Genomic DNA, 14,774 nt, shown 5'->3' with positions numbered 1-14,774 from the left:
CCTTTAGAGTCAGAGATTTATTTCTGTATAGAATATTAAATCTAATTAGCCTGCACCAAATGAAATTATATGTAATCTGCTGGAAAAGTACAGGCAAACGTCACAAAATGTACACTTAAGTCACTAATCCAATGATTTGTAGATTCAAAACCTACAGCTACAGGTTTTATATTATTTTAAGGCAAATTAATGTTTGCTCTGAATAGTCAGGAAAGGAGAAAAATAACAGAATCTGTAGCATATCACTAAAAAAGAAAGGAATATGTCTAAAGCAGTCCCTTAGAAAACATGCTGTCACTTTAAAGTTGTATTTAACCATTTTTGTCACTGTGATAAGTAACTGAGATATGAATTTATAATTTATTTACAGACTATTTAATTTTTCTAATATTAAAAATTCTATCTACTGTACTAAAGAAATACAAACACCAGCCAAATAGGCATCGATTTTAAGCAACACCTGTGACTTCTCCTAACATTAATTTTCTGATACAGATATCCACAGAACTACTCTCACCCCCCAAAAATGGGACATGTTCTTCATCCATATAACAACATGAAACAAAAAAACCCAGCATTACTTATTTGTGTTTCATTTATCAGGATCTGGAACAAAGAGATTCCACATTGCAAATTGTTGTTTGACCAAAGAAAAACATCTCAGATCCAGTGAGGTGAACTGGGTCTCACCCTGAAGCTGGGTGAGATGCCATAGTCCTGTTTTACAGGTTCTAAAAATGTTTAGATTCTAAAGAAAATGGGGAAAGGGAATCAACTGATTCAGGACAAATACACAGAATACAAAATTATTCCACACATACAATTCTCTTTTTTATCCAAAGAATATTCCTTCTTTCCAGTCTAGGAACAGCTTTACAAAGAACAAATCACTGTATTCGTCTGGGTTTCCTCTAAAGCTACGTAAGTTTTATTAGTGCTCTAGAAACTGTTCTATGTCTGCTTTAAGATACATGTCTTTCTGTGCTGAGGAAAGGGAACTAATTGGTATATATTTAAAATACTATCTGCAAACCACAGAACGAAGAGAAGATAAATTCTGTATTTTCTTTATGTCCTTGCTTGTCTTCATTTCAAAACCATCTTGAGCTTCTGCTGAATAATGATTCATTTCTGAATGCAAAAGATCATTAGTTCTTTATTAAGACTTCATTATTGTTACAAAAATAGAACAGAGCATTAGTCTTTATTAGGTTTTAGTTTAACATACAGTTCATTTATTTTGAAAGGAGCATTGTGGGATACAACATATGTAGTTCATTACTGGTGGTTTGTTTAACTGTTAGTTTATAGCAGGTCTTCCGGTCACCACACAAATTATCAAGCTTCTGCTATTATGTACTAAAAACCACACAGATGTCAGAAAAGGGTTTCCTAAAAAAGTTAATTTAGGATAAACTATCACGTTGTGGCAAACAAGGTCAAGAGCCCCTTTAAGAAGGAGACTATTTCATTGCCTCCCAGTTTAGATTCTCCATAGACACGGTCCACAAATGAAATAGGAACCTGTTGAAACAAGCAAAACTATTTTTAAGGTTCAAAACCTTAAGAATCATAAATACTGTAAACATAAGAATGGCTTTTGAACTACAGCAGGTTTAGACATGGGAAGAAGGCAAACATCAGATCGGCTTCCTTTGTGCCCGTTCTTACCAGTGGTTTTAATGATGCCCCTTAGCTGGGGAGCATGAAATTATTTGGTTTATCACCTTTAAAGGTGATCCAAAGACATTACTCAGTGGCTGGATGATACACCAGTCAGAAGAAACTTAATAGCTTAAGTGTACTGAAAGCCTGGGGGTTTAAAATGAACCTTCACTGCTTTCCTTCACTGAAATTCAATACCTTTGAGTCAATGCCTCAGGGAGGCAAAAACTTCCCGCCACCATGAAACACTATTCTGCACCTCACCACTGCCTGGAAGATGACATCTGGGTACGGCAACTGGTGTATATTTTATGAGCAATGCCTGTCTTTATTGCTCTTTGACCATTTTATAGAATATTTACGGGATTAGAGGGCATTTAAAACACTAATTTGGGTTTCCTTACTGAAGTGATTATACTGACCAGATTAACTCCCTACTCATAAAACACTGTGTAAATGCTGCTTTTCAGTAATTACACCACATACAGATGACATAAACAGGACATTCTGCCAACACTGTATTAGAATATTCAAGAATTTCCATACATGTTTATATGCAGAATTAAAATACTTCAGGGGCTAGAATAAAGAACTGCATTTGCAAAAGTCATTAGAAAACTGGCTTAGTGTTCTGCTGGCAGCTTCAACCACGATCATCTGGCAAGCAGGACACAAAATCCACCACACCCTTGCGTGTGTGCCAGGGCTGAGGACTTCTCACAACTCTAGCTCAGTCAATGGTAGAAGAGAACTCAGGGCAAGAAAATGGTAAAAAGATACCTAAAAAGGCATCCAGACTCAGCAGTGGCTCTGGCTTTATTAGTAGAGTCCCTTTGATGATCCCAAGCAAGTACAGACAGCTGATCTATGGGGCACTACTGAATATGTAATCATTGCAGTGACATTTCCTGACTCATGATGAAAGAAGGGTTAACATCTCATCTAGTAAAAGGTGTCAGTATTGCCCTTCAGTATAGGAGTTAACCACCATGTTGCTTCTGGACTTTGCTTTCCTTGCATAAGAAGTTCTACCATTACTCTAAAGGACATGAGGTATGGCTCATGTCAGTTCATCTCATTATCCCCTAGTTCCTATTAGACTGTCAGGTCTCAATCTTCAACTTTGCTTAAGAAATATTTTTCTGGCACAATTGTATCTACATTTTACAGCTGCATAAACCCCCTATTCTGTGTGTAAAGTTCCAGCACCTGCAAACCAGGAATGAGATGTGTGAGTGTCACCTCTGCTGGAATTTTAGTATTATGGTTTGGATAATTACAAACTTTGTAAAGATCATATGTAATGATCAGGAAATGCTGTATCAATGCACTTGAAATGTAATGGAAACTTTCCTACTCCAGGAGGCTACAGTACAGAGATGATACACAGAACAGTAAAAATACAATAGTCATGCTAGGTATGCGTCAGCAACCTGAATACTGTTGTGTTTGTTACAGATCTCACAAAGACAATCCTAAAGGCAAGGGAAAAGCAGAACAATGAAGCAACTTTTCAGATGTTAGGGAGAACTCTTCCCAGATGTGAGAATCCAAAGGCAGAGGGAAGGAGATGCTTGAGAATATACAGATGAATTACGGAGGATGGTGTAACCTTCCCATGACAAAACAGAGCACGTGCGCCAGCACTGACGGGGAGACATTAAGCCTAGTCAAGACTGTTAGGCCTTGAACCAGAGGACAAACATCTTATATTTGATGCTATGCAATCAGTAGAGGCATGTAAATACATCGATGGTGGGATCAAATAATAGGCGGAGAAAAGGTCTTTGCAGGAGCAGCCTTAAGAGGTATAAGCAACCCAAGACTGATTTTTTTCAAGCCAGAGAACTGTGTTTTACCATTTCAAAAATGTATAGTAAATAAACCCTATCTCGCCCTAGTTTTCAGTTTCTGGGTGTATAGGTGAGGATTTAATTCAGTAATACTAGAAAGCAGTACATGACTCCAGCTGGATGGGAAGACCAAAGAAACTACTGTCAAACCTCAGCTAAGAACAGGATAGTGATGTTGCTCCATAAGTGAGAAAGGTGGAAGAAAAGAGCTTGCTTTATTGTGTGGAAATTCTCTGCCCAATGGTGATAGAGAAGTGCAAAATGTTCAGGTTTAGAGAGAAGTACCACCAAAAGAACTGTGACAAGTCAGTCATGAAAACGATGAGGAGGAACTGGTTCAGAGATTCACAAAGAATTCCAGAGAAAAGAAACCATCTTTAAAGACACTAGCAAGAGCAATTCAATGAAATATAAAAGGGCGTAATTAGACTGCTGGAGATAGAGCAGCTAACAGTTATTTGGAGTTCTTTTCTAATGCTAGACAGCACATTCAAAGGGTTTAGAAGTGGAAAGTTTGAAAATAACAAGGCAATAAATGATGGAGAACAGACTAAATCTGAAATAGAGTCAGGTTGGTGGAGAAAACAAAGTGATTTGAAAAGACCTAACTAGAGATCAACTTGATAATCTTGCTGCTTCTTGGAAGCTCACAAAATTTCCTGCGCTCCCAGTAATCTGTATCTGCAGTGAAATGAAAGCAATGTATTTATCACAACTTTTACTATACCTCTCCAATAGTATATCCCAACTGTCTAGCCCGAACAATCATCTCCATCTGGAAGACGTATCCTTTAGAAACACATTTTTCCATTAGCTTCTCTAAGACTTCTTTTCTGTATAACCTGTAAATGATTACAAAAAGAAAAGAGAAACCTGAAGCACAATGTCTGAACTTTAGAAATCAAGACAGTGCATAGGAATTTTAACTGGAATCATTCACTCAGATGACTGCTATTTAAAAAACAATCTTTAACACAGTCATAGGAGCAACAGTTCTTGTGATCTAGTCTATTTCTTACACCTTTCCAAACAGATTTCATAGCCCTCAGTAAGGAAGGTCTGTTCTTCCCCAGTTCCTTGTTCAGCAGTTTCTTAAATTCAAATAAACTTGATGAATTGGAAACCAGATCCATACCTGAAGCTCCCTGTTAGGTCTGATGCACCTGGTCGCAGCAAAACCTGAGTCAGAAAATTGGCACCACGACTGTGAAAGAAAAGATGAATGTCAGAACTGCTCAGTGCACAACTCCAGAAGATCAAGCGGAATTTCTAGAGAAGAAGCAAAAATCATCCTACCAGCAAAAAAAAAAAAAAAAAAAAAGGAAAATGAAACAATTATATTTCTAATATATTTTCACTTCTAGATTTGACGAATATATCACAGAACGTTGAAATGAAAACCCAATGTTTGCTTTTCAAACACAGATTATCAGTAGATTATTGAACTGTGAAGGAGAAAATGGTTTCTAGGAATCAGGTTTACAATGTGGTTCTTTCTGGCAGAACTGTTGGTACAACTACACACTGAGACAATACATCTGACAACAGCCAAAACATTTTTCTTCTAACGTTCACCATAGGCGGAGAATAAAAATGTTTCCTGGACAAATGTGAGACTTGGATTTAAAAAAATCAAGGTTCAGTTTTGGTAATGCTGCTCTTATAGCATGATAAGGATGATCTCCACTGATGAAAAATGTCACAACACTGAGAGGCCAGTTACAATTATCTTGCTGAAGACTCTATTACACACTGATAAGATGTGTAAGTCCTTCACCTTGTCCAGCATGAAGTAAAAGGATTCCTCTGTAATGTCTATTCATCTCTTTTGCTGGGTGTAGATTTTATTTACGTTCACAAAAAGATGAGCACTTATTCCAGCATTAAAAACAGAAGGCCCAAACACAGTCCCTGTGGTATCAGCTCCAGATCAGACTGCTAACACAACTTCTGCTCCTGATTCTTCACAGTAACATATAAATTATTCCTATTCTCTTAAATTAGGTGCAAAAGACTATGCAGAAATTTGTCAACTATCTCCTCAGAATCTGTAAACCCCTGTAAACCTGAGACATCAGCCTCCATATGCTTGTACAACCTTGACAGAACTTTCCTCTTTGTGCTGGTGAAACCTCTCCCCAGTGTTCTGTAACTGTTTTCCAGCAAGGTCTAAGCAATCACTTGTTAGCACTGATTACGCCAGGTAATTCTTAACTGATGACAAATTACAGCTGGTAAAGCTAACTAAGTGTGTCCTTAAACTCACAACAGTCTCAGGTCATTCGTTGGATGATGAAGCTGACTGTCCCAACCTGACGCCAGGCAGGTTTTGTTCACTGTTCCAACCCATTTCTCAAGCTTAGTTATGTCATTACATTCCTTCTTGGTGGGTTTTAACTATAGAATTTGCAAACCATTCATGCTTCTATTACTTAACATAGTTTTACAGTACCCAGTACTACTGACTGAAGACTCAGTTCAGCTCACACAGACTGAGCTGAATCCTTGGAATTACTGTTTCTAAATAACATATTTATGGGTAAATATGTAGAAAAATACCAACCTGATTAATTTTCTTTTCAAATCCCAGCCATACACTCCTCCATTTCCTTTATATCTTGTTCCAGACACAATATCAAAATTGCCTTCTTTCTGCTTTCTATAAGCAATTGGTTTTATCAGAGAAACAGGAGGATTATTTGTATGAAGGTTGGACAAAATAAAAACAATCACTCTTTTTAGTATAAAATCTGTATTTTACAAACCTCTGAACAAAAAAGTAGAGAAGAAAGCAATCCTTATGGTGCTTATAGCAGCATGCATTTAAAAACCTGGTGATTATTCTCTCATAAAGACCTATTTCAGGGAATCTCATGATTATCTTTCACCAACTACACCACAGAATTTCACAGACTACTTCATGAATAATTTATAAAGACCGACATAAGCACTTTTAAAGCTTCTCTCTAGTATAAAAGATAATGATTTTAAATACAGATTTAAACATTTAAATTACACAAACCAATAGTAAGGAAAAAAACGTCTGGAACTGTCCTTAGTCCAGACTGCTGCAGAACCTGTTCTAAAATGTAAGGCCTCCAGTCCTATTAGGCAAGAAGGTCGATAATTACAGACTGCTGCCGTTAGACTCCAATGTAATGCCTCTTGTCCATTTCTCACCAACTGAAATGTTACAGGGAGGTGGACGTAAGCAAAAGGATGAGAAGTATTTTACCAATAACTGAGGACATGGTCCTCTATTCAGTATCTTTACATGATGAAATCAATAGAATCAGAAGATGACATTTATATATGCTTTTTAAAGCTGCATAGCCATTACAAGGCAGAGAACTACTACTTAGCCACATATGCTCTCTGTTACTTTAAACTTGGGGATTTTTGCTCCAGTTAGGAACTAATTATTTTTCTGGACTGTTCTGGGACAAATCTAATGAGGGCCAATCACTTTTATTCAAATTCTTTCCTTGCCAATTTTCTTACCGCAGCTACACAAGAACATAAAAGCTTTCAAATACTACTACCAACCAGTAAATGTTCAGAAGTCATTCTCTCATACTATGATCGGCACCTACCTGATAAACTCTGGAATAAACTTTGGCTGAAATAGAAAGAAAACAGATCAGAAAAGATAAAACAATGGGGGTTAAAAAAAAACAATGAAAACTTAATTTTAGCAGATTAAAAAACCAGCAGATAAAATACAGACTTACGTGGTGAGAGAGGTCAGCATCCATAATAATAATGAAATTCCCAGTGGCATGCTTCATTCCATGAATATACGCAGTGCCTGATGAAACAGCAAAGAATTTTCCTCACTATTTTAACATGTGCAATCGTGCAGCCGCAGTCTTCAATGATTTTCTAGAATCTCTACTAGAAAAGGATCAATTACCACCTCGTAAAATTTATTATAAAATGATGTATTGGTGACCAAACATTAAAATTCCTTTTCCTTTCCCCTCCAGTTTCAGCACTAGATTTTATAGATATAAATAGATTATAAACAAATTTTATAAATAGAAAATTGGCAAATCCTGCTGCACTAGAGCTGCACAGAGAAGCATGACTTGGTAAGTGGGTCACTATTTGAAATATCATCTTCAGAAGAGCCACAGGCACTTGTGAGCCACAGAAGACTAGAAATAGGACACAGACAAAAACATAATCACCAATAGTTAAAACCCCCCTGATTTCTAGACTCAGAATTTACTAGTAGTTGTATATAGATTTTAGTTAGTTCTTGATACCATTAATAATATTCTGGTACCTAATATGAAGACAGCCCTTTTCTCTTTCTTTAGACTTTGTTGTGTTTTATTCATCCTGAAGGAACTGGTGTAGCTATCTGGATAGAAGCTGTAACAAGTTCTGCTATTACAGTTTTCCTCAAGAATGCAAATTTCTGATCCCAGTCATATCATCCAGAGACAGCACTGTATCCACGGACAGTAGAGCAGCACAACAGAGATGAAAAACTGGCAGATTATTCTCACTTATCCAAATTACCCTTGAGTTTTCCTGTTAACTTCATGAGGAACAGATAAAACCGAACACAAAACACTCAACTGATTTCCATAGCAGATACTGCTAGAGAAAACTAAACTCCTGGTTAGTGAACAAGCTGCCTTCCCTGTCTTTCCCTTGTTTGCAGAGTTATATCATAGAAGTGTCACAGATTTGTATATTGTGCACAAGTGGTAGCTATGGTACACAAAAAAGTCAAATTCAGTCAATTTTAATGCATACAGGTCAAATTAAGACATGGGATGAGAAAGTAGAAAACATACACATAACAGCATGTAAGCTTTTTGGATTTCTTAGATAAATGAGAGGAATAAAATATAGAAAGAAATTTAACCAGAAAATTCAGTATCAAAATTAGAATTTGATTTTTGTTCAGTGGACTGGGGAAATCAGGTGCAGTACCCTGAACACTGAACACCTCAGATGTTTCACCAGTGGGGGACTGCAAGATATTTAGCAAGAAATGCAGATAGCAATTGACAATAAATCAAACAACAAACTGCATTTTATCATTGGCTCCATTCTTTTAAGGCAGAAGGGATAAAGATCTTAACAGATGGAAATATCCCCACTTTATTTCAGAATAGGCTTCATACTACAATTTTAATGCAATTTCATAGCATCCTTGAGTGGTTTGAGTTGGTGGAGACCTTAAAGCTCATCCAGTTCCTGTAATTTTTCCCCACTCAAGCTTCATATACTAGAATCAAAGAATACAGCAGATTTATTTTTTTAAGTACTAACTGGAGTTAACCAGGACTTACCAAGGCCCAACTTTCTTGCTCTGGGTCTCAGAAGCTGCAGAACATATTAAGATACAGATATTACTCGAAGAACACTTTTTAATTCATTTTAGTACACCTTAAATTTGCTATTTTCAAGGTACAAAAATACCTTAAAATGAACTCCTGATTTTTAGAAATCTAGTTAATATAAATTTATCTGTCAAAATACATGAGACACAAATCATTATATTAAACAAGTATTTGATCAGGTCATATTTAAAAGCAAACCCCTCTTAAGATTTATTTAGTAATTCTGCAGTAAAAAACAAAATCAACAAAATAACCCCAAATTAAAAGTGCCATTTCAATAACTAAAAGATTTCCCCAAATTCCACTCTCTGAAATGGTTATAAATCTGAACAGTTTCCCCAGCACCGTTACTTTTTAGGGATGACAGACACTAACAGCAAATATTTTAGCAAGTTTCCCAAAGTAATCACTTTCAGTACTGAATACGAATGTCAAGATTTTAGTGTGCATATGGATATAGCCCAGGAGTAATGACCATATAACAACATTATCAATCACCCAGAACATGGGTGACCAAGCTTTAAACCCAGGCCCCATATCCTCAGTTCCTGCAGGGCTCTATGAAGTGAGGGGGGAAAAGAGGTCACCACCACTAACAAAAGAGGAATCTCATTTCTAGATCATCATGACAGTAATTTAACTTCCTGAAGTGCCATTGATATAAGTCAACATTTGGGGAGGAGAGAGTAGATGTTTACACAGTTATCTAAACATACTTCTGAAACATATTTTAAATCTTGGCCAGTTCTGATGCCTTATCTGAGCGGTCATAAGCAATGCCATTTGGAGATGGACATAGATATGAAGGAGTTAATCCTCAGTGCTTCTGCTGATTTGTTATTTTGGTTTCTGGGTTGGTTGTTTGCTTTTTAATAAATAGTTAGGTTTGAACATTAACTCAAAAAAAAAAATCACTTTACTTCCTCATCTACTTCCTTGAAGCTGTTGGCCTCGCATTAAGTCAACAGCACACTGCATTCAGTAAGCTTAATGTAGTAAGCAAGAAGCCCCATCAAGTTGTTTAGATGATGACAACTAAGCACAGATCAGAACAGTGACTTTGCTCAGGAAACAAAATTCAGGTTAAAAAAGGAAAATAATAATACATATATATCGGGAAACAATGAAAATTCATCTAATGAAACCTCTCAGCAGATTTACCCTTCTGCAGCGGTGTCAGTGTGAGCTGATGGTGGTGCCTTCACATATTCACACTCAACTGTGCTCAGCTCAACACTGCATCAGGGGATGATCCACAACTTAAACTTCAAAACTAAACTCTTATGCAGTGAGAAACTTTTCTATTACTGGTATAAAAAAAAGAAAGTAAAAGGATAAAAAAAGGCAGACTCCAAAACTTCTTATACACGTTGTTCTTAAAGCAATCTCTGAATTGTACTGAATTCACAGATACTTTTTAAACCCATGCATTTACACAGTAATAGATTAGGAAAGTGCCCCTGCATACAGCACAACCAGCGCACAGAACGTTGGGTTCACTGTTCTGTGATAAAGCCTTTACTGCCAAAAAAAAGGTGGCTTTAAGTTGTAAACACCAAAGAAATAACAGTATCTTGTTGTAATTGACGGTTATACGGTAATATATTAAATAGGGGAAAAAAAGTCCTGTCATTGAGCAGTGCAACCAGATTCAAAAATCACAAGTCCAGACTAGCTTTTATCTTTCCAATTTCCTTATTCCTGCAGTCATGTAAAATGAAATTAAACCTTATCCTGCCCTCATTTGTCCCTCAGCTGTGCGCAAAGTAACAACTAACAACCACTACTCGTTATTCACAGCACGCAGCAACACATAAAGGACTGAAAACCATTTGCAAACAGTTCATGATTCTGCATATTAGCCCATGACACTGCTAAGCTGCTGCTGCACAACATCTGTAGCTTTACATTAGCCCGGAGTGCTGTGGAAAAATAACTTGTTTAAGGATGTAAAGGAAGTGCAGAATCCAGAGATGCCTCTCTCCAAGAGTTCTCTAAGGGTTCCTGTTCCCTACAGACTTCAAGTACTTTCCGATATGATAAAAATGAAAGGCAGAGTGTACAGAACTCACTATTTTATCTGATCCATATATTTTTTCCAATTGCTCGGCAATTTCCTGTGTCCCATCGGGGCTTCCATCATCTATGATGATAATTTCAAAATCCTTTCCGCTGAAATGAGAATTATTTTTAAATGAACAGATGGCAAACCCAGTTTCACTGCCCGTGTCATTGCAGGCGGCACGGGGCTGAACCGAATACAAGGTGATTTTCTGACAGCCGGATGCTGTAGTTACAGCCAGAGGATCACGCTTACAGGATAAACCGTGACCCAAGGTCACTGTTTCAGCTCTTAAGCCGCAACAGCGCCACATCCCGCTGCAGCCTCACCACAGCGACCGGTGCGAGCCCCGGGTGCAAAGCTAAAGCTGCCTCCGGGCTTCCCTCCGGCAGCAGCACCGTCCCTCCCGCAGCCCGGCCCCGGCTGGCGCAGGGCCCCGGGGCGTCCCCCCCCGCGGTGCGGGCGGTACCTGTCCTGGAAGGTGCGCGCCAGCAGCCACACGACGAGGGGCAGGTTCTCCCGCTCGTTGTACGTGGGCAGCAGCACCGAGAACTTGTCACCACCGCGGCCGCCGCCCGCCATGCCGGCGTGCTGACGGACCCGGAACCGGCGGCTACAACACGCAGCCAATCGGCGCGCCCGACGCGGACGGAAGTGCGATGCTCTAGAGGTGCCCGGGAGGAAGCGGAAGCCGTGTTTGTCGCTGTCCCCTCAGTATGGCGGGCATGGCGGAGGCGGAGCGGCTGAGCGCGGAGATCAGCCAGCGGGAGCGGGAGCTGCGCGGCCTGCGGGACCGGCTGGCCACCGTCCTGGCGGGGGGTGCCGCGGGGGACACCGCGCACACGGAGGAGGATGCCTCCGCCTTTCCCGGCGAGCTCCCCCCGCTGCCTGCCCAGGCCTCTCTGAGCCCCGCCGACATCCTGCGGTACAGCCGGCAGTTGATGCTGCCTGAGCTCGGCGTGCGGGGACAGCTGCTTCTGGCCCGCTCCTCCGTGCTCGTTGTGGGCTGCGGCGGCCTGGGCTGCCCCCTGGCCCAGTACCTGGCGGCGGCTGGCGTCGGCCGCCTGGGTCTGGTGGATCACGACGTGGTGGAGACGAGTAACCTGCACCGGCAGGTGCTGCACGGGGAGGCCCGCCGGGGGCTGCCCAAAGCCATATCTGCCGCGGCAGCTCTTCGGCTACTGAACTCCACAGTGCAGTACGTGCCGTACTGCGGCGCCCTGAGCCCTCGCACCGCTCTGGAGCTGGTCCGGCAGTACGATGTCGTCGCCGACTGCTCCGACAACGTCCCCACCAGGTACTTGGTGAATGACGCCTGTGTTCTGGCTGGGAAGCCCCTGGTGTCTGGCAGTGCCCTGCGGCTGGAGGGGCAGCTGGTCGTGTACAACTACCAGGGAGGGCCCTGCTACAGGTGTCTCTTCCCCAAGCCCCCTCCACCAGAGACAGTGACCAACTGTGCAGATGGGGGAGTGCTGGGTGTTGTGCCGGGCATCATGGGGTGCATACAGGCCTTGGAAGTGCTGAAGATCGCCTCGGGAATGGGTTCCTCTTTCAATCAGTTCATGCTGATGTTTGATGCCCGAGAAGGGAGATTTCGCAACATCAAGTTAAGACCAAAGAAACCAGACTGTGTTGTTTGCGGTGATAATCCATCTGTCACCTGCCTTCAGGATTATGAGGCATTTTGTGGTTCTTCAGCAACAGACAAGTGTAGGACTTTACATCTGCTGTCTGGTAAAGACAGGATATCTGTAGAGCAATACAAGAAACTGTTGGATGAGCAAGTTCCTCATGTATTGCTAGATGTTCGTCCACAGGTAGAAGTGGATATCTGTTGCCTGGCACACGCTGTTCACATTCCTTTGAGTAAATTAGAAGAAAAAGATGAACAGTATCTGGAACACTTAGAAAAAAGAATTTGTGAAGAAAAGCAGAGAACTAATGGCCAGACATCGTTTCCTGTATATGTTATTTGCAAATTGGGAAACGATTCCCAGAAGGCTGTAAGAATTCTGCAGGAGTTGACTGTCAAAGAATTTGCTTCTGTGTTAGCCAAAGATATTAAAGGGGGGCTCATGGCTTGGGCCACTAAAATTGACCCAACATTTCCTCAGTATTAGAAATTTAAATGGTGAAAAACAGTACAAATGTTCATAGTAAATTCCATAGGGTTTCACCTTTCTGTGTCATAACTGTATCGTGGATAACATAGGAGATAGAAATATTGTGTTGCTTTTTAAATGGTATTTTAAAAATGTGTGTTTTGTCTGATTACTTTTATAAAAATACAAAATATCCATGGAAATGGAAAGTGCTGCTTTGCTGTTATTTAACCGTGAAAACTTGGAATAACTGCTTAATTGTGCGTGTGATAATTGAGAACAAGTCCTGATTAGTAGTTACAACCCAGAGTGACAAAGCACAGGAGTCAAGTGCTGAAAGTTTTTACTCCTTCTCTTTAACTGCCAAACAGATCACAACAGTGCATGTAGTGAGTAAAACCAAATAACTAATTAATGTTGAGGTCACCAGTAGCACTATTGAGCTCATCATGGGGAATTGCCAAAACAGTGCTGAGCAGGGTGGTTTGGTCACCATCTTTTTTCTGTGGAAGTGTTGTGTATTTATGAAAGAGAAGAGCTTGCTGCAGCGAGTATCACATACAGCAACGCTGTTCTGTGAAGAACTTTCAGAGCTGCTTACCTTCACCTGCTGCCTGGCAAAAAAAAATGTGTTCTCTGACTTGTGTAGAGAAAGTGTAGTTAAATGTTAATAAGACATCAAGTTTGAGCCCAGAAAGTTTGTAAAACATACAGGAAATACTTTTGTGAGAGCTTGAAAGATCTCATAGTATGAATTGAAGAGGTGAGAGAGAAAAAAACAGATCTGCGGCCTCCCTTCTGCAAGTACAAAGACATATTTCTTAAATGTTCTCCCTGTTAGTTGTGGTAGGTGCATATTGCCAGTGGCACTGCACTGTTTTGTCAACTGGCATCAAGAGCTACACATACCCAAAATGATCTTGTAGATAAACTGAATGAAAAGGAGGAGAAATAAATAGCTTCTCAACAGAGAGCTGCCTGAGTCCTCATCACTTAAGCATAGTAATTATCTTCTTAATTAAGGGATGGATTTCCTTTGCTTCCTGAGGAGGAAAAAACCATCTGTCATGACTAATCTTCACATTACACAAAGGCAAAAAAGGAAAAAAAAAGTATAGTATCATTAGAATTAGTAGTCAAAAAGGTATATTTTAGTAAAATAAATCTGAGCACATCCACACTGCCTACTGTGTTATAACATGCCATGGGTTCTGGTGATAAGAATCTTGGTCTCTTCTGAAGGAAACAGTTATGTGCATTTATAAATAGTCATATTTCTTGCAATTTAGGGGACAGTGAAAATACTGAAGGCTGTAACTTAAAGTTTAAGCATCACGGTACGTAGTAAGAGAGTCATTGGTTGAGGGCTTCAAAACAGTTGTGGAGGCCCACTTCAGTCAGAACTATCTGACTTCTGGTGGGTTTCAGCTTGTGGGAATTAGAAACCAGAGGGACTTGTCTGAAATGTCTGATCTGTGTTTTCATCTATCATTTCTTTACTGTCTTGTCAAGAACAAACTGAAACAGAGAAGGTAACAGTAGCAATAATTCTCTAATACCCCATTTCCCAGTGCTCAACAGTGGATAGTGTATCACATACCCAACTGACCTAACACTGATTCCTTTCTTACCATTCAAAGCAAGGTGAACCTATGGACGTGGGGAAAAAGGAGAGACCTTTTAACTGTAAATGGGTGCTACCTCCAGTGGATAGAAATCATGTGTAAAGTCT

General features: G+C 40.0%; 2 protein-coding genes across 2 annotated transcripts; one reads left to right on the top strand and one right to left on the bottom strand.

Moving 5' to 3' along the window:
- Positions 1-1,136: 1,136 nt before the first annotated feature.
- On the bottom strand, positions 1,137-11,576 carry DPM1 (dolichyl-phosphate mannosyltransferase subunit 1, catalytic). Its single transcript, XM_061375587.1, has 9 exons — positions 11,410-11,576; positions 10,951-11,050; positions 8,828-8,861; positions 7,250-7,326; positions 7,112-7,137; positions 6,082-6,177; positions 4,654-4,722; positions 4,246-4,360; positions 1,137-1,524 (listed from the first exon to the last, which is right to left on the bottom strand). The coding sequence occupies exons 1-9, from the start codon at positions 11,520-11,522 to the stop codon at positions 1,420-1,422; spliced, it is 735 nt and encodes a 244-aa protein (XP_061231571.1). The 5' UTR covers positions 11,523-11,576; the 3' UTR covers positions 1,137-1,419.
- An 80-nt stretch (positions 11,577-11,656) lies between these two features.
- Positions 11,657-13,134, top strand: MOCS3 (molybdenum cofactor synthesis 3). Its single transcript, XM_061375583.1, has one exon. It carries the CDS (start codon positions 11,657-11,659, stop codon positions 13,058-13,060), a length of 1,404 nt encoding a protein of 467 aa, XP_061231567.1. The 3' UTR covers positions 13,061-13,134.
- The last annotated feature ends 1,640 nt before the right edge of the window (positions 13,135-14,774 follow it).

This window comes from Neopsephotus bourkii, unplaced genomic scaffold (assembly GCF_033783945.1).
Source record: "Neopsephotus bourkii isolate Nb327-2 ecotype Australia unplaced genomic scaffold, CSIRO-AGI_Nbou_v1 NB_1663, whole genome shotgun sequence".
NCBI lineage: Eukaryota > Metazoa > Chordata > Aves > Psittaciformes > Psittacidae > Neopsephotus > Neopsephotus bourkii.
The sequence above is the reverse complement of the archived record's forward strand: the minus strand, read 5'-3'. Positions and strand labels throughout refer to the sequence as shown.